A 21,139-nucleotide genomic window follows, 5' to 3' on the forward strand; every position below is an offset into this window, starting at 1 on the left:
GTATACACAAAGTTGGCCTGAAAAATCAAACATTTATTTTATGGATTGCCAAAGGTTGTAGTTTTGGAGTTCATATTAAAAAAACTAGCACTACAAGTAGTTAATAGTACGAGTAGTAATTAAAATATATTGACTAATTATTTGAAACAACAGAAAATGTTACTCCCTTTATATGTTTTGGAGTTCATATTTATACAATTGACTTTTAATTGAAACAAACTTATAATTAACTTATTATGTTTTTAGTTTAAAGAATCATCATTGTTGTTTGCTGAGTTTGAAAGCAAGAGAGTAGTAGGTTAAATCAGCTGAAAGTTTTGATTTTGCTGGTGTTTTTGAGTGATATCAATGGATAGCCGGAACGTCGTCGTTTGCGACAACGGCACCGGTGTAATTGCCTTCATCTTCAACCTCCGTTTATCGATCGATTATCCGTTTGAATTTATTTTTGTATCGCTTTTCGTTTCCGATCGATGCTGCATGTTTAGCCAAATCTGCAACACATGTTTTTATCGAGTGCTGAAATTTTTGTATTTTGCCTGTTGATCTCGCCTGTTAGTTAATTATAGAATTTTATTAGGTTTTCGAGGGCAATTTGAGGTCAATTAGCGATGCTCATAGGTTTTGTATGAATTGACTGCAGTATGTGAAATGTGGATTCGCGGGGGAGAATTTCCCAACATCTGTGTTCCCTTGTGTTGTTGGAAGGCCAATGCTTCGCTATGAAGAGTCTTTAATGGAACAAGAGATCACGGTCAGCTTGTTGCCCTTTTGTTTCATCTGCTTTTGGTATTTGTTATTTACAGTTTAAATTGGGCGCATGAATGCGTGTGTAAGTAACAGTTCAACATAATTTAGATAAGGAAACGCTGTAGTTTGATCCATTTAGGATCACGAAGTAAATGTTGGATAGGTTTTCTTCCAATTTATTAACTGTGGGATTTGGGAGTCACGTTCAATGTGTAGAAAGATTGATCAATGTCTGTGTGTTAACCTTTAATTCAAATAAGCTATCGAAGTTCGAGTAGGAGCTGAAGGAAAGGTTGGCCATTCCCATTTTAGATTTTGATGGGTACCACAAGGTTCTACGCAGCTGTTATTTGCTGGAAATATAGTCATGTAATGCTATATAGGAATTGTAGCATTGGGGTTTGGAAGCGGAATAAGTGGATTATTTATCATTTCCTACTCCCACAATCTCAATTCTATGGTTCAGAAGCCAGCTTTTTTTTTATTTCATATCGTGATTCAGATGCCAACTCTTGTCAAGCTGCACCAACTTATCTGTGACTATTGGCTTTTCGTATCTTTTCCAACAGGATACTCTTGTGGGTGATGCTTGTTTAAAGTGGCGGCATCAATTGGACATATCTTATCCTGTCAACAATGGAATCGTTCAAAATTGGGATGATATGGGACATGTGTGGGATCATGTATTTTCTAGCGAACTAAAGGTCTTTTTTCCTCTATACCTCATTTAGATAACTGTCTTTGATTAGAAGCGGGCAGTATCATTTTAAATGGAACTGAGTCTCACCTGCTCTTATCTGTCTGAAGGTAGATCCTACGGAATGTAAAATCTTGCTTACTGATCCGCCTTTGAATCCGTCTAAAAATCGTGAAAAGATGGTGAGCTGAAATCTTAGAATGGTGTGCTTATATTTGCTTCTTAATGTTCAATATTGACTAATCTATTTCCATATTGTCTTTGTTTCAGGTTGAGGTTATGTTTGAGAAATACAAATTTCAAGGTGTTTTCATCCAAATCCAGGCTGTTTTAACCTTATATGCTCAAGGTGCTTGCAGGAATAAATGGTTTTTAGATGTTTGTAGCGGAAGTTTCTAGTTTTAACTACTGAATCCAAGATATTGTAAATGGTCTGGAAGTGATTAACTGATGGAATCCCTTTATAAAATGATCATCTAATGATTTTGATGTCAAAATAATCGTCTCAAATTTATAATAATTCCTTTTGGATATAAAAGTAATGTGCTTTTAATGTTTCTTGACCCATACTCAGGTTTGCTTACGGGACTTGTTATTGACTCTGGGGACGGAGTCACTCATGTGGTAATATGTTGTCCCTGTTCGGTACTTGTGATGTGAGTTGGAGGTGATAAAAGACACTTAATGAGTCCTACGTTTTAAAAGAAATTGCAGTGAGAATTATAGCATTGAAGAGTTGGTTCCAGTTTGATAGCGCTCGATCGAGCCAGAACTAGTTTAATCGTGTGATGATCTAGAATCATGTGTATTTATTTGGTCATGCTATACTCTTGAAAGTGATCTGTGAAACTTGTATCCCAGGTTCCAGTTGTTGATGGATACTCATTTCCCCATCTAACAAAACGAATGAATGTAGCTGGGCGCCACATAACATCATATCTTCTTGATTTGCTCATGAGGAGGGGGTATGTGTTCTTGAAATTTCACTACTCAGTTGTTGCATTATGTTGGGGATACTGGGAAATATAGCATTTTTCTCATTTTTCGTTTTATCTCTGTGAAGGTATGCCATGAACAGAAATGCTGACTTTGAGACAGTGAGAAATATCAAAGAGAAGCTTTGTTATATAAGGTGAACTTGCCTTCACTTCTTTCAATGGCGACATACAGGTTTTAAAAATTTGCCTAGTTTCCTGCAGTTATGATTACAAAAGGGAGTATCAGTTGGGACTTGATACCACCATCCTCGTAAAAAATTATACTGTAAGTTGTTTTTGCAAATTCTTGTCATTTACCAAACTTATAGGATAACATGTATCATTGATGTTGATATACCTCTAATAATTAGCTCCCAGATGGAAGGGTCATTAAAGTTGGGAATGAGCGATTTCAAGCACCTGAGGCTCTATTCTCTCCCGTAAGTATGTTTCTGCCATTCCAAAGCATTATGAGTACTTTCTGATCCATGCTTTATGACTTATATGCAAATAATCTATTTGTTGTAATTCATACAGGAGCTAATAGATGTCGAAGGAGATGGAATGGCTGACATGGTTTTTCGTTGCATCCAGGAAATGGATATCGACAATAGGATGATGGTACTCATATATCTTTTAACTGCAAGGTCTCCATGTGATGCATTTTGCAGTTGTTAGTGCAATTAGAATCCTTTTCTTTTTTGCAGCTCTACCAGCACATTGTCCTAAGCGGTGGAAGCACAATGTATCCTGGATTACCTAGTCGGTATATATCATATCCCTCTCCACTTTCAGCGACAAACTTGATCGTTTCATAAGTATATTTTATCGGGAAAGTCCATCAACTTAATGTTGGTGAGGACAACTTTTTGTGTGGGTTTATTGGTATAGATCATTGGACTGAGATGCGAAGAGATTATCATGCTTTCTTATCTATACTAAAATGACAACTAGGCCCTTTGCTTGTTAGATTCGTTGGACGTATTATGCTCATTATAAATAGCTTAAGTTAGTGCAGAATCTTGCTGGTTCTGGTGGATTTGATATATATTAAGGGCTGTGTTTTGTTTTTAATTCTCTTGAAACTCTTTTTACCTTGCTTAATTATGTCATATTATTACCAGCTTGGAGAAGGAATTATCGGAGCGTTATCTTGATTCTGTCTTGAAGGGAAATAAGGACGGATTGAAGGTAAGTTGATACTAATTCTGCTTCTAAATTGATATCATTTTCAATGAAATATGGCAAATTTCATCTCTTCCTCACTTCCCAACTCTCTCTCTGTCTCTCAACTTGACCTATTTGCAACCTTCGTATCGTTGATAAATTTATTAGAACAACTTAAGCACATCAGATTCTAATGTGCAGAATAATTAACGAGGTTGTTATTTGCAAATAAGACGACCCTGAGTCGATCTCTTGAGAATTCCAAGCCTCAAACGCAATCCACTCCACATTGTTAAGATGTTGACGTTTAGATTAGTAAGATCTAGATTGTTTGTACTGCGCTAATTTCCAAGACCTGTGGTAATCACTCAATGCTTCTCGTTACCCTAAAATATAATAAGCGATAGTTTGTCGTCTTGTAGTATGGGCCACAAGGCTTTCACCATAACCAGTCGAGTCAACTATCTTATTTGAGTTACTTTTGCTTCTTTTTGTCTTGAACACGAGTCAGGTGATATTCTCTTCATTGTTTGGCAGAAACTAAGACTGCGTATAGAGGATCCACCACGAAGAAAGCATATGGTGTATCTTGGGGGCGCAGTTCTTGCCGGAATCATGAAGGTTCGCATTATTTATCCTCTTCCACCAACACACACACACACTTTCATTTGTCTTTTCCAATTTTATGAATACATAGTAAAAACTTGACAACATGCAACACATTGCAGGATGCTCCAGAGTTCTGGATTAGCAGGCAAGACTATTTGGAAGAGGGAGTTGCTTGTCTGAGCAAACTAGGCCAGGCATGAGATTCACGCCATCAGTTTCCCGATTCGCTGTTTCGAATTTTCTAATGGAAGCCATAGATAGCCAAGAATCCATATATTCAGCTAGAAGTTGAGGTATTTTCATGTATGTATCCTTCACTGTGTTTTGGCTTCAACCAAATACTAGTACTATTAAAAATGAAAGATGTGCTTATTTTGGATGTCCATTTTACAACATTAATATTACTCTCTTCATCCCAAAAAATTGTCTAGTAATGTTTTGTTCCGCCTACCAAAATTAATCAATTTAAATTTTCTCACCACGCATCACAGTACTAATGATATAGGTCCCACTATAATATTCAACTATTTTTCTCTCCTAGCCAATTTTGCATTAAAATTCAGGTCGTCCTCAAAATCTCTATTTTTAGGGAAACAGAGTTTGTATCAAACTCTATCTTGTGTATTGGTGAACAAATTTGCGATGTACATTAGTTTAGTGCAAAATTGGACATCAAGAGAAACCCTTAAACAGATGTACATTTTACTGGATATCTAAACAAACCAAACACTACATATAAAGATTGCACCAAACAGGAAATTCTAAAAATCATCCCTTTATCACATTATAATGTTCAAGTAGAGATATAAATGATAACCAAATTATTGATTCATTTCCCACACAGAGCAGTGTCTCTCTTGGATGGCCTATAACTCAATGCATTGAGGCTGTAAATGCACATATTGGCTCGTTTCGATTTGATCGAGATCTGGTCGGAAGTCGACTGAAACCCTGGGATGGCGCAGGCCTTAGACGACGTGGAGAGCAGAGTTGCTCGGCAAGTGCTTTTCACAGCTTTATCTCTAGCGCATTGAACTCCATCAACAGAAGGCACCTCAAGCCTATAAATACCATATTTATTTGTTGTTCTGTTCACTGAAAATGATATTTGCTCAGCAGTTCTTGGAGCAATTGCATTGAACATGCAATCTATTCTAACCTCAACTCCTGTCACATAACAAAATCAAATGTGAGTTGATTTATCACAAATCTCGCAAGTTCTAACCTAAATAATTCACATTAAAACTAAATACAAAACCAAATGAATCCTAGATTCAAGAAAGGTAAGAAAATATTATACCTATAACTCAAAAGAAACAAGAAATTCAAAAGTTGAGGTTGCAAGAACTTGCAGTTCCTACTTCTTTTTACTTTCCAAACAAACCTAACTCATTCACATCAAAACTAAGGCAAAACCAAACACACCTAAAACTCAAAGAAGGTAGGCATATTATACAGGTCAAGAAAAACAAGTAAGAGTGTTCAAAGTCTCTCTCATCTATCAGAAAACTTGCTAAATCCAGCTTAACATCATAACTAGTACAAAACCAAATGTAAGCATATTATATAACTACACAAGAATAAAACACTTTCTTTCTCATCACCCAAAAATCGTTTTTCCTTTCCAGAAAACAGAACCTAACTCATTCACATCAAAACCAAACACCTATTCAATTGGAAAAAAGGGGGAAAATAAAGATGAAACCTGGTAAGAAGTAGCTATGTCTGGAGAAGGAGTTGTTGGAGCAGATGTCACAATAAACAATGCCCATCACAGTGATTTGGGGATTATTAATAGTATTTGAGTGAGATTTTGCAGCTTCGAGTTGCAGGAGGAATGAGAAGAAACAAAATGCAAAGACTAATGTTGAGGCCATTGCAGCAGTGTTAAGTGATGATTTGGTTTGAGGTTTTATTAGGAGCCTATGGCTACATTGTTATGAATTTCTCATGTTTGTGTGTGTAGATAATGAATGACAGATGTGTTGGAGTAGTAAGGTTGAGGAGTTGCAGCACCTTTTTTTTCTTTCCTCTATGCATATAAAACAAGTGCATGTGAACTTCCTTTGGCTTCTTATGGAGCAGTTGTGTAGGAGAGAGAGACAAGTGTGTGTTTTATTGCAAAATCATGATTCTTTTTTTATCAATAATTGTAATTACAATGCTTCTTCTTTCTTTTGTTTTATAAATTAAGAGCTCCAATCGATAAAAAATTGCTAAATCTGACTATTCTTTAGGGTAGAGAGGAGGGGGCAATTTATTTGGAACTAGACATTTGATGGATCTATTACTATTACATTCAAAGGTGATCATGATTGCGGCAAATTATCAAATTATAGTACTACTACATTACATGTATAGTATTTGTCTTATTTAGCTATACGCGGATATAAAAGTCGCCCCTATTATTATTTGATAATATTACACAAAATGTTACTATTATCTACAATAAAAATACTTTAACTGTGTAAAATCTATATTACACTATCACATTATAATTACTCCATAATCAAACAATTTTTTAAAACTAGAGGTTCCAAAAAGTAAGACGTGTAATTACGGGAAGGATATTATCATTCTATCTACCAAATAATGTGTGTGTATATGTATATGTATATGTATATGTATATGGCGTATATGCTTGGGTGTATCCGTGTATATCTATAGGTTGGTGCACACTGCAAATACTTATCTCAAAATTCAATGCTTCTTCTCAGAAAATTTATTACACTGAAATTAAGGAGCTTCATTCAGCATCACCTGTCCCTATTTATGTCTCCCACTCTCACCCACATACTACTGTTGTAAAACAGAGAGATTCATATTTTTCCATTACAGAGAGATTCATATTTTTCCATTACAGAGAGATTCATATTTTTCCATTACAACTATTCATTATGATCCTACAAATTAGTTCCCCTTTAATATTATCATACAAATTTAGAAAAATGCATTTAATATTATGGAGTATTTAACAATCATAATTGAAATTTAAATGTTATATTTTGTCATTTATTTAGAAACCATAATCATATGTAATTTTATTTTAGTAAAAAATATTGCTATGCAATTTTGATTATGAAACTAAGCTAAGTTATGGGACATCTCAAATAAATAAAGAATTAATTTCACATAAGTGGGGGATTATGATTGTAAATTGTTATACTTATATTTTAGAATGTGACAAAAATGGGAGCCCAACAGTTTCAATAAATAATGAATATCATCGAATATCATAAATAAAATGGATTATTGGTTGCATTGCGAATATCCATCGCAAAAGTCTTTTTCGAAATTATGAATATCTATACAAATGGACATTCAATGCAGTCCACCCAATAATTCCACTATCCAATTTACAAAAAAGTCATGAAACAGATAGTTGCTAGTAGTATAATTCTTTAGGTATTCAGATCAAACCAAATGTACAAAACAAAACAAATAGTGGTAACAATCAAATGTATAGTAACAACAAAAGAAATATTGAACCAAGTGGAGAAATTTCACTCTGATCAAGAACTTCAAGATCAAAATAAGTATTGGAGGGAAGAGCCCAAGGATGTTGTATTCTCATAGTATGTAAAAGTTCTGCACCTACACATGTACAAGCAGCAAATTTTTTATAGAAACAAGCATACATGACAAACAACTCTTACACATAAATGCTCTCAAACACACACACACTCAGTTATGGCATTGTACTGTTTACAAATTATTGTGTGGCTGAATCAAACTTCCACTCTCACAAGATGGAACACGAACATACATTCTTCTTTGAGGTCTCGTCGACCTTCTTCTCTGTTAACACAATGGGAACTTTCAGCAATTATTTTGGGGAAAGAGGATATTGAGGATTAAATGATAGTATCACTGAGAAATGAGATTAATTTGAAGCACAATCCAGAATTTTCACAGGAAAATAGTATAGGAAATCCAGACAATTCAGGAAATGATGATTTATAAAGAAACGCAGGTGGAAAATAGATGAATAAAAGGAGAAAATTCCCCGGCTTAATAGCATATTTTATGCACAAATATGCATAGAAGGGATATAAATGTTATATCATAAAAATGTACTCACTACTGTAATAGATTGGAATGGGTTGAGCACTGCAATTTGTGTAGCAACTAGCAATGATAATCACCATATGTGGCCGAATGAGGGTATGAGTTCGAGTTGGTTGGTCTTTTAAAATAGGAATAGTGTATTTTCATTGTAAGGATCCTTCAAATCCACCAGTTTCGCAAGATAAAAAATTTTGCTAAAATCTTTTCAGGTGATAAAAATAATTCAGGCTTTGAGGCATCCTTAGTTTTTATCCAACAAAGTAAACACTGGATCAGACTGGATTTTTTGTTCATTTTTTTTATCCAGGTTAATCACGCAAAGTAAACACAGGGCCTAATTGGCTAAATTCTTCTATACTAGTACACGGCATTATCTTTAATGACTTAACTTACACAATATTATCTATAACTATCATTATCCTACACCAAGACCAGGATATATTCATATTATTGAACCTTCAAACATGCCAAAAATTTCAAAATCCACATTGACCGTATGCTTCTTTTCTCAGGTGTCCAAGTATTCCCTAGATCCAACCATCCCCTGTCCTCAACTTCCATTTTTAGGAGTTTTAGTCAATGTCATAGCTATATTTGTAATGTGATCATCATAACATCATTCCAACTTGTGTGATAAGCAAAGTACTGAACGCATACAAATTTATGCTGAAACCATAGATTTACTTTCGAGCATAGTATCTTATTCAAGAAACCTATGTGCAAAAGTTAACAGCTCCACATGACTAAAAGCTCCAAATCTACAAGTTAAAACATTGTAGGCAAAATTAAGTATGCAGGAAATATGAAAACACAATTACAGCATCTGAACTTATGAATTATGACTAACAATCAGATTTGCATCATTACAAATAAGTAAAAAAGTTACCTGTCTTAGCTTTTGCTACCGATGGCTGTACAACAGCGTGCATGGTGATAACTCCATTAGGCAGCTCTCCGAATGGCGTCTTGCACTGTGCAACGGTCTTGTTATTCTCCAAAATTTTCCCGGCACTTATTAATTTCACATCATTTGCTGCTTTTGGGGTAACTTTCTTATCTGATAATAAGCAAAACTGCTCCAATTACATTACATTTATGGTTAACGTATGCATTAAACTAATACAAGTCTATGAAACCATGCGCTCGAAAACCACAACTTCATTCATTCACACAAATTCTGGAGCTACTAATACATTCTTACGATCACGTGAATCCTGGAGCTACTCCCTAATAACATTTCAAATATTTTTACCACATTTTAGCATAAAAATCAAAGGGCATTTACAATACTTAATCAAATGGCATAAACTTATACAAGTCTTTGAAAGTTGAAACTCAATTCCTCATGTGCTCGAAAACCACAACTTCATTTAAAATTTCCCTGCTTTAGATTCTTTATAATCACACGAATTCTTAACATTTCAATAATTTTTACCATTTACGCATAAAAATCACAGAGCGTTTAACCATAAGTTATTTAATCAATGGGCATAAACTCAAACATATTTTTTATAACTACTAAAATGATTAGAGATAAACTTTCTTAAACGTTTACTATGTTCCCTCAAAAAAACGCACAAAAGGAAAATTGAACATAGAAGACAACAAAATCAAATGAAAGAGGCTCATGTTCTAGCTCCAAAATCCAAAAAGAGCATAAAAATTGAAGATTTAAGCTAACCTTTAGGCCACTCTGCGACAACTCTTTCCTTCAGCATAGCAACAGTCGACGCCGGCGAATATCGGAACGGACCGATGTCTGATCCATCGTACAATCTGAATTTCAGCTCTACCAGATCCTCCTCCGGCATTTGCTTTCTCCAATATCCTCACAATTCTCGAAAACCAAACCCAATTCTTTCCCAAGCAAATCAAAACCCTCAAATTCCAAATCCTTCCCCCTCCAACCGCAAAAAAGGGGGAAAAAGAAAGCCTGTTCAAATTGGAGGTGGCAACCGAAAATGATCGAATTTTTCAAAGTTAATGCGTCAATTACACTTCGAAATTGAGGAACCCTAGAACAGATCTTGAGGAATTATGCAGTGGATTCTCCACTTCCTTTTTTTCGGTTTTTTAGTTCTATCCTGTAGGGCTTTATCAGTTTTCATTTCCTTTTTTCTTTTTAAGTTTTATTTTATTATATTATAATTTCCTTTTCCAATAATTAGATCATCGGCAACGTGCTCAAAACATGCATGTCGTCGTGTGCTTAGCTACAAAGCACGGTGCTACACTGAGCAAAATATGTGTCGCATCTGCAAAGATGCGTATGAAAAGATATGTTAATCATAACTTATCTCAAACTATCATAAAGATCTACCTACGATTTATAGTTTTTATATTTTTATTCCTTTTCTCCTATAAAGATACCATTCTACACACATTCATCCACACTTCTTTCATCATTTATCCGTACATTTTCTCCTTCAAATAGGAGTATACTTTGAATGAATTGATTTGTCTTCGGAGTCTTGAAAATATACAAAAGCTACGCTCATTCGATTTATTTTATTTTATTTTAATTTAATATTATGTGAGTGTATATAATAGTCCGCATAATGAATTGATGAAATCATACTCGGCCAAGATATATATGGATGGATACATGACGATTAATTCAAATACTAACGCAGACTCTAAATAGAAGCTTCCCTAACTCCTAAAAGTCCAAAAAAATTATAGTGGAAATTAAGTTACAAACAACCTAAATTACAATTTGCAAATCACTATACACCCAATCCAAATCTCTCCACATTGCTACTGTATAATAGAAACGAGGCTTAACTAGTTTATCTTAAACTCCATGGTCATATTCAGACACAAGCCACGGTCGGGGCCGTCGTTCTACTGCCGGCTCATCGGGGCCATCGGTAGAGACGACGGCTGGCCATAGAAACCCCCTTCCGGTGGAAAATTTTGATAGCCATTCGACGGAGGAGTAAATGGAGAAACTCCAGTTGCCGGAGGGGCGGCTGGGGTGTAACCAGGTGGAGGTAGCGGCGGCTGCAGGCTCGGGCTGTAGGTGTATTGGCAACTGAGCATTGGCATCGCGGTTTGCATGTATTGGGGCACCGGAAAAGACTGCATAGGTGGTGGTGGCAAAGGCGGCATGGGAGGCGGAGACGATGGCGGTGGTGGGGGCTCGTTGGAGTTCATCTCCTGGGAAGTGACCGGCAGATTTTGCTCAAAGGCTGGAGCAGGGGAGTTCTGAGGAACGTATGAAGGGTGTTCGTTCTCGAGCTTAGCCTTCTTCTCGGGGGGCTCGTTGATGGAGCTTCTGATCACTCCTTCTGACGCAAGAGACGAGAGCATAAAGGTCAGCATCTGGGCAGAAGACGACGATGCTGCGAGCTTTGCTGCCATTGCAGCTGCTGCGGATTTCGGTTCTTCTTTGATGTGGCTTGAATTTCCAGGAGCGGGCGCCTGCAGGGTGTAGGTCACTGAGGCTGTCTGCTCCCCGGCTGCAGGTATCAATTTCTGCGGCATCTGTGACACTGGCACTGCGTTTCTACTCTGCTCGACAATAATCTGTCCATTACCATTGCCGCCAAGAAGTTGCTTGCAGATGTTACCGGCCTGCTCTGAACGAGTCTGAGCTGCCTGAGAATGCAAGGGCTGTATGGTCAGAATCAGCTATCTATAATCGTGTGTACACGTAGATAACGAAATCAGTAATGATAACAGTCCGGAAGTTTCTTAATCACTCCAAAAAGTGGAATCATTGAGTAAAACGAGATTCAATTCAATAGTGATGATCCAGTTCTAAGCATCCTTAATAAGTACTCCATTAACTATGCAAAGTTCAGCAACAATAAATGAGCATCGTATACCTGAAGTTGATCTCGGACTTGATCCAGCTTATAGACCTATTAACAATATGAGCACAGTTCAAAGTTATGTAAGAAAAAATTAAAACAAGACAACCAATTCTTATTCCAAGAAATATACCTGTTCCTGCAGAGCCTCCCGTAAGAGAGATACGAGGTTTCCTCTAGCAGATTCAACAACAGCAAGTTGCGTGATGCAGTCCCTGAGAACGGCATGCTGCTCCTTGAGCTCATCACCTATACCACCCTTGACATGCCCTGCTCAATATTTGCCATAGATACAGGCTCAGTTGTCAACACCATTGCAAGATGATGATGATGATGATGATGATGGTTAATATTATTATTTTTATTATTATTATTTCAAACTCTAAAGTTGAGGCATAATCTTCCCCTTAAAAGGTGATTCCACTATATTTCTGGCTGGGGACAGCTCTGAAAAGACACAAGTTCCATATCTTTTCTTTCATCAATGGGAAGAAGCTAATTCAAACAAGATGGACAAAGTACATGCAAGGCAAGAAAAAGAAGATGATAAACTATATATATTAACGGTATCGTGTATATTATAACTGAAAGATGTTCGGGGTTTTGTCAGATATGATAAACAATGGCGCATGAGAATGAAAATATACGTACCTAATTGAGAATCACCCTCAACATCTTTCTCCACTTTTTCAACAAAGGTGATGGCATTTCTACATTTGGTAAAAATGGCATCCTCATCCACCCGACTGCTAGAGACAGCTTCAAAACCAGAAACTAGTTTTTCCAATGAATTACCACCAACCGGCTGCTGTATATAAAGGAAAGAACAAGCAATTATTGGAAACTAAAGTCGTGAAAGCATTTGCCATTTTAAGACGTACCAGTTTAGGTCCGGTAAGCTTCCGAGTTTTATTGCCATTGTCCAATTCCTTTTTTACAAACTCTTCCTTAAGAATTTGGCCTCTCGAGCCAAATACTTTTCTCTCGTCCCATATACTAATCTGCAGATGATAAGTAAATAGAGTTGGACTTTTCAAGTAAATTGTTGTAAATAATTCTGAGAAATGAATACCACCAAGAAAAAAAATTAAACCCATTTCTCCCTCTGTTTGCAACACGACGAACAGACATGCATAAAGATTTATAAACACTGGGCTTAAATTTATTTTCATAAAATTGAAATTGCATTTGAGTTATTGTAGGTAAGAGAATCATACATGAAATGAGTTCTAGAAGATAACAAGAGTAGAGAGTTCCAAAACGTTTGATAAAGATAAACTACTAAACTATCTCTTTTTTAGGTGATAACTAAAATTTTAAGTGAATAAACCTATGAAGCATAATAACTTCGAATTAAATATGAGATTATTCCAAAAATTATATGGAAGTAAATACTCCATTAAAGAGGAAGAATTTGGAAAGTGCCTTCAAATCATTTTTCGTTCATGCAATCAATGTACATCGCATGCATGATAACACCAACAAACAAGAATAGACACACCGAATAAGGAGATGCAAGAATACCCATGCAATTTTCTATAGGCCTTCCTGAACTTTTACTTGTACTGTTTGTTAGCAGAAATTATGCATTTAGTTTTACAATTTCTTTCTCTCAAAGATTCAATATATTGTGGTTAAACCTTCATAACTCACAATCATTTCATTTCTTGACACCCATAAATAGAAAACGGCATCCACAAAACAAGATATCTTCTCCCCTGATCCATATATGCGCGTATAAAATGGACAAAGATACACATACCAGGCGCAAAGCAGATCTCTTTGCGAATTCATCTCCATGTTCAATTACATCGCGAAGAGAATCTGGTAAAACCTTCCAAAACTCTGCAACAAACTCTGCACCCTTTCGTCTACTGTTCTGGAGAATGTCATTCGCAAGATATAGAAAAGCCAGGCGCTGCTCACGAGGAGCACTATGGAACTGTCTATCCCATGTTTCTACGACTTGTTTTGCTTTGTTCATGTGAAAAATGCACCAGTGTGACAGAGCTCGACAATGTCAAGGAAAAAGTTAGCAATCATTCACAACTTTACCATACATAACAAGACAGCACCAATGGGTATTTTTTGGAGGAGACGGAAACCATCATAGATAATAAGACATCAAAGCTACTAAAATGCCAATTAAAATCTATCAAAAGATCTCGAATAAGTAGTAATTAATAGCATTGCAGGATACTCTCAATACTTTGCTGTGAGCTGTTAAGCTTTGATAGCTTGTCAACCAGTATCTGAGGATTAAAAGTGCTTCCCATGGTGTCGTGCTCAAAGTTTGCCCGGCCAGTGAGTATCTAGCCGACCACTACACAAAGCAAATTGGGTACTGCAATTTTGAAAGGAATAAGAAACACATAAGCTACATAAGACAACTCACACACGCGCAAACATGGTGAGAAATTGAGAGAGAGGTGGTAACAAGTCAGCACCTTGGCGACAACCCCGCACAAAAACATGGAAAGATAGAGGTAGTAGGTGAAATAGTAACTACGCATTGATAGTTACAAGACCCACTTAAGTAAGGAAAATAGTTGGACGTTAATGCATGACGTAAGGAACATAATCCCACCTGAACTAAAAGTAAAATTTATAAAAATCAAGAACTCCTAAAGTTTTAAACGGAAAAATAATAGTACTGAGTTCTGCAGACATCGGTCATTCCACTATGCCAAGGTTTACAACGATACTAGTGAATCTTCGAAGATATTATCAGTATTGCATGCATTCGCACAAACACGTACATAGAAAAGCTTAGTCAGATATTCTGGATACAGAAACTTGTTCTTGAGTTATATCAAAGGCGAGCCTGCCTCATCTTAACCACCGCACGGTGTAAGGAGACATCCGACCCCAATTTGTATCGTACAAGACTGAATTTTTTTCATCGCGACTACATTGTCCATACTAGGATAACTTGACAAAATTGGAACACCCATCTAAACCCGCATATAGTAAATTCTAGCTGAAGAGTAAGGAGTGGTGTGAACAGCTATTTATACCAAAAAATTGTTCAATTCACCCCTCGAATTAACGGCCATGATTCTAAGGCGTAGCCACATAAGCAAAATGAGCTCAAATAATTACCAAAAACAGAGAATTCGGACATTAAAATCTCGCACATATTCTCCATTGATCAAATATGGATATAAAAACACGTGAAACGGCATGAATTTTGCCAAATAAAACCGAATAAGCAAGGTGCGAGCAGAAAATGGAAACATGAGCTTTAAAATACAAACCTTTAGAAGAAACACGAGCCTCTGATGGTAAAAGACTAATTTTCTTCAAACTTCATTCTCAATTTTCATGTTCAATGGAGGACTCGTCAAACTTTTGGGTTATCAGGCGGAATTTAGTACGCAGAAGCGATGATTTCGTAGTTAAGTGCGAATTGCAGGAATTTGAAGATGGAGAATTGAAATTAGGGTTCGCAATTACAAATTGGATTTGAGGATTGATATCATGCGGCAGTGGGAAAGAAGGAGACTTGACTTCATCTCTCCACCGTGTGATGATTTTATAATTTATAGATATGTGTTTTTTATTTAATTTTTGAGTGAATTTAATAGGATATCTATTCATTCTCTGTTTCACTTTCTTTTTTTGAGTGGTCTAAAAAAATATATTCAAATTTAGAGCATCCATCCTAATCCTATAGTTAATTTACTAGCTTATTTTGTCCAATACAATGCAAAAACTTGTAAGCATTAAAAAAAACTAATAAGAACACTATAGATCGTTACCCCTTAAAAAAGGGAATTTAATATCAATATCTTGTGCCCATCAAAGGGAATTTAGAGTATTTTTCAGTGTTCCATTTATTAAAATACTCCAATAAGTACGGTCCATTGCATATTTATTTTGTTTTTTTAATTGAAATATATATATAAACTTGTTCTTGATTTAAATGATCACGCACGTAAAAATCGAAATTCCCTTGCATGATTCAAGTCAATAAACGAATACAATAACACGTGTACAATAATTTTATATTAAAATACATTTAATATTAACGAAATGGTGTTGAAGCCATTTAAATTACTAGTAAATACTTGGAAAAGGCCAATTAATGTTATAAAATGAAAATTAATAACACAACATGTGTGATTTTTTATCCATCGTCGAGAGAGGCGAAGTAGGCGGAAAATTACATCAAGCATTAGTCTAATGATGTTAAAATCATTTAAACAATAAAGATTAAAAAGTCCATTTAATGCAACAAAATGGAAGCATATATCACAACGTGTGTGAGTTAGCGAGACAATCAGAAAAGTACCTCAAACATAAAGATAAAACATTTAAAATGGAATCAAATAATAAAGATAAAAGGAAAATTGGTCCCTAATATCATGAACTTTGTCCAGATTTTGATTTTTCCCATAAACTTTTAAATTAATACCATAAATCATGAACTTTCATATTAGTTTGGTGATTTCCACGGCAGATCAAGAGTAAAATCTGGCTAGCTTATATGACATTTTGAATCCTATTTAGCAGAATTCTTATAAGTGACATGTCATGTTGGTATATTTATTTGGAATATTAAGCACAATACTACTTTTATTTAACAAAATAAACCTCTAAAAATAAAGAAAACAAAATAAATTTAATAAAAACATAAAGAATTCAATTAGAAACACACACTTGTGAACTTGTGATGCTACGCTACAAAAATTAAAACATAAAACCTTGTTTCTCTCTTTCACAAACGCTAGGAAGACATTTTAGAGAATTTCTTAAATAAAATTTAAATTATTGAGAAAATATCAAACTAATCTAAAAGTTCATAATTTGTGGTACTAATTTAAAAGTTCACGGGAAAAACCAAAATCTTTGCAAAGTTCACGATATTGTGACCAATTTCCCAAGATAAAACATATTAAATGGAATCAAATAATATTATACATGTGATTTTCTATTTATAAGGACTTAAAAAACAAGTAAAATGAGAAGGTCCTACCGGGAGTCGAACCCAGGTCGCTGGATTCAAAGTCCAGAGTGCTAACCACTACACCATAGAACCGCTTTTGAAATTATTATTCACATGTATTTAGTATTATTAGGTGTACAAAATATAGACATGTCAAAAGTTTATTGGGCTTACGTCTTGGACTTTGAAATAGGAGTACACCTAATCATGACCATCTCCTTCTCTTCAAATCCACATCAACCATAAGGTCCAAAATCAATTTGAATATGTAAAATCTACCTAACATTTCTCATAAAAGAAATTGTCTATTTTGTTTAATCATGTAGGAGTATAATAAAGGAGAGACAGATGCAAAGAAAACTTGAGCTAAATAAGACGATTACATTACATACGTGATAAACCCACAAAGTGCGATCACCGAAAAGCTATGCAATGGTTTATGGAAAATGTTCCATCTAACTAGAAGGATCACAAGCACAAACACAAATGAAAATATACATTGATATGAAAATAGACGTTGAGATGTGAATTGTGATGCTCTTTAATTACGAGAGCTAACTTGTTACTACATGGGAGTAGTACGTATGATGTATTTATAGTTTGATAAAGATGTTTTTTTATATATGAAATCAATTTGTTCAGGTAACTTAGCTTTATAGCAGTATATATTACTACTATTATTTTTTAATGAGATTTTTTTAGTTGACGGTCTCCCTCACATTAACATTCTATCACAAGTTACACAAATCAAACTAAATTTCAACATGGAAAATAGTAACAACAAACTTCCAATAACTAATTAGCATAACACCAATTATTTTGGATAAATTACCAGAAAGCTACAAAATTTGGTCAATTCATATTCATTCGGTCATTCTTGCAACTTTTAAATATAATCAATGAGTATATTTGATATTTTTTCTGAATTTTCCCATCGATTTAGATTTGAAGAAAATTGTGTATGATTTGAATTTTGAAGTCAAAATACATTAGCCTATTTATTAGTCTTGATCATTTGCCCAATTATTTTTATTACTGAGGAACCTAAATTCAAAAGGTAGTGAAATTGGAGTTGAATTTCTAGCAATGAAGCACGCTGTATTTCAAGTGGGCATTTTAAATGCCCCCTCATAAAATCTGTCATTATAAGAATGCAGTATGGTAGATGAATACATTTACATGTCTTATCAAATTAATTTACAGAAAAAACATGTTCTTTATGGTCAACGATATACAACAGAATTCAAAATCGTTATAAATGTCTTAATTTAATACGGAGTAAGTACTTTTGAAATACTACTACATAAAATCAATCCGCCAAACCAAGGCAAAAAGGTGTAACAAACACCTCTTCGTTTACTAATAAGCCAAAAATGATTATAACGAGGGATAATTGGTCTAATAAATTAAAATTTTTGAGTGTGATTTTTAATTCTTCACAAATTATTTTATAAAAATTCAAAATATTTTCGATAAATGAGTATCATTTTAATCACCATTCATAATAAATGACGCTATTATTTATTACAAAAAAAATGTCGTTTTGTTACACCATTTTAACTTTTCGATTTTGACCATTATAGCACAACTGTGAAACATAAAAAATTACTAGTAGTAGTATTTTAGTTTCAGTTTAAAAAATTATTGAACCGATTAAAAGTGAATAAAAAATTACTACTCGTAACAGCAAACTGCTTTATAATAATTTTTTAGTAGTGTTATTTCATCATTTGATTAATCCATTTATATTTTAAAAATGATTTACACAAATAATAATGTGAGTATATGATATAGTAGTATTAACGCAATGAAGTTTTGTGAAACCGAAGATTTCCACATCAACAAACATTCACCTCCTCGTCTCAGTATGTATAGATAAAAGCCCCCTCAAATCGGTACTCCTAAAACTCAAAGAGAGAGAAATGAAGTGAAGTAGGTGAGATTAAATCTTGATTCCATCCAAATTCCACCACTATGCAATTGTTGTCTTAAAAAAACCAAAAAAAAAAATGTTCAAAAACCAACTTCAAGAACTAGCTCAAAGAAGCTGCTTCAACCTGCCGTCATACGCGTGCGTGAGAGAAGGACCCGATCACGCCCCCAGATTCAAAGCCTCCGTCAACTTTAACGGCGAGCTCTTCGAGGGCGCCACCTACTCCTCCACCCTCCGCCACGCTGAGCACGCCGCCGCCGAGGCCGCCCTCAACTCCCTCTCCGCCCGCGGCCCCTCCAAATCCCTCACGGCCCGCGTTCTCGTAAGTTATGTTTCGCCAATGTCTCAAATTAGTAGTACGACTACTAAAAAAGTTTTATTAATATTTTATGTTAACATAATCTTTCTCAATTTCTACTAGTAACTTCAAATATTGATCAACTTTTTTTACCAATTCAAAATGTTGTCGTTATTTTGTATTTGAATGTGTGTAGGATGAGACCGGAGTTTACAAGAATCTGCTTCAAGAAACGGCGCACAGAGCCGGTTTGAAGCTGCCGGTTTACACGACGGTCCGGTCGGGCCCCGGGCATGTGCCGGTCTTCACCAGCACGGTGGAGATCGCCGGAATGAGCTTCTCCGGCGACGCTGCCAAGAGCAAGAAGCAAGCGGAGAAGAATGCTGCGATTGCTGCTTGGTCCCAATTGAAACAAAGTATGCTTTTTTTGTTTTTACTATTCCATTGCTGTGTAAATTGAGAATGAACTTGAATTTGTTTTTTCTAGTGCCTTTGTCGGAACAAGAAAATGTGTCAAATTCCGGCAGAGTGATGAGACGAAGAGATAATCATCATCAACAGCAGCAAAGTAGAGCGAGAATGCAGAGGCCTAGTATTATCCAAAGAGACAACAACGACCTTAATAAACGGCTGTGGAAGTTTCCGGAAGCTTCGGCTCAGAAACAAAGCAGCTTTCTCTCTCTTCTCCCTCCGCCGCCGCCGCGGACGGCTTCCAAAATCCTGCCGCCGCCGTTCTTGGAGGAGGATCACGAATGGATTAACAAGATTTGCGCCGCCATCAAAAAAGAGCCCGGCAGCCCGAGTTCGATCGGAGGAATCTACAGTCAATTTGGGGCAGAAATTGAGAGAAGAACAAACTTGTCGATTCCATCAACATGCCATGATCTGGAAATTGGATCGATCCCCAAATTCTCCGGAGCTCACAGATTCGCGCCTGCGGTTCAAATTAGGTCTATGATTCCGGTGTGTGCGGCTCCACCGGTCAGCCTGCTGCCACTGAAACAAGCAGTTCCAGCTCCGCCGCCGCCATCAGTATTAGCTTCATCTTTGAGTAAGCTAGAGTTATGAAAAAAAAAAAAATACTCCATGATGAATTTTCAAATCAAGTCTTGTAAGTTGAAGTGATTAAGACTTTAATCCCTCCTCTTTTTCGTGTTAATCAAGTAGATCGATCCAGTGGTTGCAAAATACATACTCATAACAATGTGGCATCCGATTGGAAATGCTATGGCCATGTTAGAAATGTTAAAAGCTTATAAACCTAATTGCCTAGCTATCGATTACTCCTATATTTCAAAGAAGAGTTTGCGGATTTACTAGTATACGATTAAGGATGGACTAGTGATTAGTGATTAGGGAGAGGGAAAAGATGGAAACAATAAATGAGGGCAATAAATGGGGCAGATGAGAAATTGAAGGGGGGCTGGGACTGAGGCTCAGACAAATGCAGCGATAAACGCAACCCCATTAAATATTGCACGTCACCGCAATTAATATCAAAGCAGCCAGCATTTCAGTTAGCTCTCTCCTCTTTAAATGCTGCTGCAATATAGTTCTTGTCTCCTTTTTTTTACCTCACTTGTTTTTCTACAGAGTATGTTTTCATCTGATTTTTTTAGTGTTGACCTTTTTCTATACTTTAGTTGGTGGACCAACGGTTTACTCTAATTTCATTAAGTGATAGAGTCGATAAGGTAAAAGATCTTGAGTTTGAATCTATCTGAGTACTATGATTTTTATATTTTTATTTATTTGTCAATTGAAAAAAGGAGCCTCCCTCGTCCATGTCTCCTCCATCACCACCGTTGTCGCACTGCCCTCTCCACCATTGTTGCGGACGCCTCCTCACCCACACCCAAATGCTTTCCATGCAAGGG

At 35.8% G+C, this 21,139-nt stretch overlaps 5 protein-coding genes and 1 non-coding gene across 9 annotated transcripts; 2 read left to right on the top strand and 4 right to left on the bottom strand.

The window, feature by feature from the left end:
- The first annotated feature begins 190 nt into the window (after positions 1-190).
- Positions 191-4,585, top strand: ARP2 (actin related protein 2). Its single transcript, XM_089063035.1, has 15 exons — positions 191-390; positions 644-754; positions 1,320-1,454; positions 1,558-1,629; positions 1,718-1,796; positions 2,022-2,071; positions 2,309-2,412; positions 2,511-2,579; positions 2,647-2,710; positions 2,796-2,864; positions 2,962-3,045; positions 3,132-3,190; positions 3,549-3,615; positions 4,129-4,212; positions 4,320-4,585. The coding sequence occupies exons 1-15, from the start codon at positions 349-351 to the stop codon at positions 4,398-4,400; spliced, it is 1,170 nt and encodes a 389-aa protein (XP_088919161.1). The 5' UTR covers positions 191-348; the 3' UTR covers positions 4,401-4,585.
- A 295-nt stretch (positions 4,586-4,880) lies between these two features.
- On the bottom strand, positions 4,881-6,240 carry LOC125223811 (pollen-specific protein-like At4g18596). Its single transcript, XM_048127106.2, has 2 exons — positions 5,906-6,240; positions 4,881-5,367 (listed from the first exon to the last, which is right to left on the bottom strand). Exons 1-2 carry the CDS (start codon positions 6,075-6,077, stop codon positions 5,030-5,032), a joined length of 510 nt encoding a protein of 169 aa, XP_047983063.1. The 5' UTR covers positions 6,078-6,240; the 3' UTR covers positions 4,881-5,029.
- Positions 6,241-7,739: 1,499 nt separating this feature from the next.
- Positions 7,740-10,368, bottom strand: LOC125219178 (membrane-anchored ubiquitin-fold protein 3-like). 3 transcript variants are annotated; one of them, XM_089063036.1, is made up of 3 exons: positions 9,950-10,368; positions 9,155-9,325; positions 7,740-8,016 (listed from the first exon to the last, which is right to left on the bottom strand). In XM_089063036.1, exons 1-3 carry the CDS (start codon positions 10,077-10,079, stop codon positions 7,943-7,945), a joined length of 375 nt encoding a protein of 124 aa, XP_088919162.1. In that variant the 5' UTR covers positions 10,080-10,368; the 3' UTR covers positions 7,740-7,942. The 3 variants fall into 3 exon arrangements, with proteins under 3 accessions (XP_088919162.1, XP_047977041.1, XP_047977042.1); XM_048121084.2 differs by having other exon boundaries at positions 7,740-7,998; positions 9,950-10,366; XM_048121085.2 differs by lacking the exon at positions 7,740-8,016 and adding an exon at positions 8,023-9,026.
- A 512-nt stretch (positions 10,369-10,880) lies between these two features.
- LOC125219177 (uncharacterized) lies at positions 10,881-15,601 on the bottom strand. 2 transcript variants are annotated; one of them, XM_048121082.2, is made up of 8 exons: positions 15,341-15,601; positions 14,284-14,427; positions 13,846-14,093; positions 12,965-13,084; positions 12,735-12,888; positions 12,217-12,353; positions 12,099-12,134; positions 10,881-11,868 (listed from the first exon to the last, which is right to left on the bottom strand). In XM_048121082.2, the coding sequence occupies exons 2-8, from the start codon at positions 14,357-14,359 to the stop codon at positions 11,113-11,115; spliced, it is 1,527 nt and encodes a 508-aa protein (XP_047977039.1). In that variant the 5' UTR covers positions 14,360-14,427; positions 15,341-15,601; the 3' UTR covers positions 10,881-11,112. The 2 variants fall into 2 exon arrangements, with proteins under 2 accessions (XP_047977039.1, XP_047977038.1); XM_048121081.2 differs by having other exon boundaries at positions 12,735-12,891; positions 15,341-15,600.
- Positions 15,602-17,052: 1,451 nt separating this feature from the next.
- Positions 17,053-17,124, bottom strand: TRNAQ-UUG (transfer RNA glutamine (anticodon UUG)). Its single transcript has one exon. It is a non-coding gene; the product is annotated as a tRNA-Gln (tRNA).
- A 1,750-nt stretch (positions 17,125-18,874) lies between these two features.
- Positions 18,875-20,450, top strand: LOC125218862 (double-stranded RNA-binding protein 3-like). Its single transcript, XM_048120641.2, has 3 exons — positions 18,875-19,286; positions 19,459-19,678; positions 19,750-20,450. Exons 1-3 carry the CDS (start codon positions 19,041-19,043, stop codon positions 20,328-20,330), a joined length of 1,047 nt encoding a protein of 348 aa, XP_047976598.1. The 5' UTR covers positions 18,875-19,040; the 3' UTR covers positions 20,331-20,450.
- Positions 20,451-21,139: the final 689 nt, after the last annotated feature.

This window comes from Salvia hispanica, chromosome 1, assembly GCF_029641045.1.
Source record: "Salvia hispanica isolate PSC_SH4W2 chromosome 1, Shi_PSC_v1, whole genome shotgun sequence".
Classification (NCBI taxonomy): Eukaryota; Viridiplantae; Streptophyta; class Magnoliopsida; order Lamiales; family Lamiaceae; genus Salvia; species Salvia hispanica.

Excerpts from the sequence above, each read along its gene's own strand:
- LOC125223811 (XM_048127106.2), bottom strand. The coding sequence starts at position 6,077 with ATGGCCTCAACATTAGTCTTTGCATTTTGTTTCTTCTCATTCCTCCTG. Across the intron at positions 5,368-5,905 it reads ACATAGCTACTTCTTACCAG|GAGTTGAGGTTAGAATAGAT; the intron begins GTTTCATCTTTA and ends GTTATGTGACAG.
- LOC125218862 (XM_048120641.2), top strand. The coding sequence starts at position 19,041 with ATGTTCAAAAACCAACTTCAAGAACTAGCTCAAAGAAGCTGCTTCAAC. Across the intron at positions 19,287-19,458 it reads CCCTCACGGCCCGCGTTCTC|GATGAGACCGGAGTTTACAA; the intron begins GTAAGTTATGTT and ends GAATGTGTGTAG. Across the intron at positions 19,679-19,749 it reads TTGGTCCCAATTGAAACAAA|TGCCTTTGTCGGAACAAGAA; the intron begins GTATGCTTTTTT and ends TGTTTTTTCTAG.
- LOC125219178 (XM_089063036.1), bottom strand. The coding sequence starts at position 10,079 with ATGCCGGAGGAGGATCTGGTAGAGCTGAAATTCAGATTGTACGATGGA. Across the intron at positions 9,326-9,949 it reads TGTCGCAGAGTGGCCTAAAG|ATAAGAAAGTTACCCCAAAA; the intron begins GTTAGCTTAAAT and ends GCTTATTATCAG. Across the intron at positions 8,017-9,154 it reads GGTAGCAAAAGCTAAGACAG|TTCCCATTGTGTTAACAGAG; the intron begins GTAACTTTTTTA and ends AATTGCTGAAAG.
- LOC125219177 (XM_048121081.2), bottom strand. The coding sequence starts at position 14,359 with ATGGGAAGCACTTTTAATCCTCAGATACTGGTTGACAAGCTATCAAAG. Across the intron at positions 12,354-12,734 it reads TGAGGGTGATTCTCAATTAG|GGCATGTCAAGGGTGGTATA; the intron begins GTACGTATATTT and ends AATATTGAGCAG. Across the intron at positions 11,869-12,098 it reads AAGTCCGAGATCAACTTCAG|GCAGCTCAGACTCGTTCAGA; the intron begins GTATACGATGCT and ends TTGCATTCTCAG.
- ARP2 (XM_089063035.1), top strand. The coding sequence starts at position 349 with ATGGATAGCCGGAACGTCGTCGTTTGCGACAACGGCACCGGT. Across the intron at positions 1,630-1,717 it reads CTAAAAATCGTGAAAAGATG|GTTGAGGTTATGTTTGAGAA; the intron begins GTGAGCTGAAAT and ends TCTTTGTTTCAG. Across the intron at positions 4,213-4,319 it reads TTCTTGCCGGAATCATGAAG|GATGCTCCAGAGTTCTGGAT; the intron begins GTTCGCATTATT and ends AACACATTGCAG.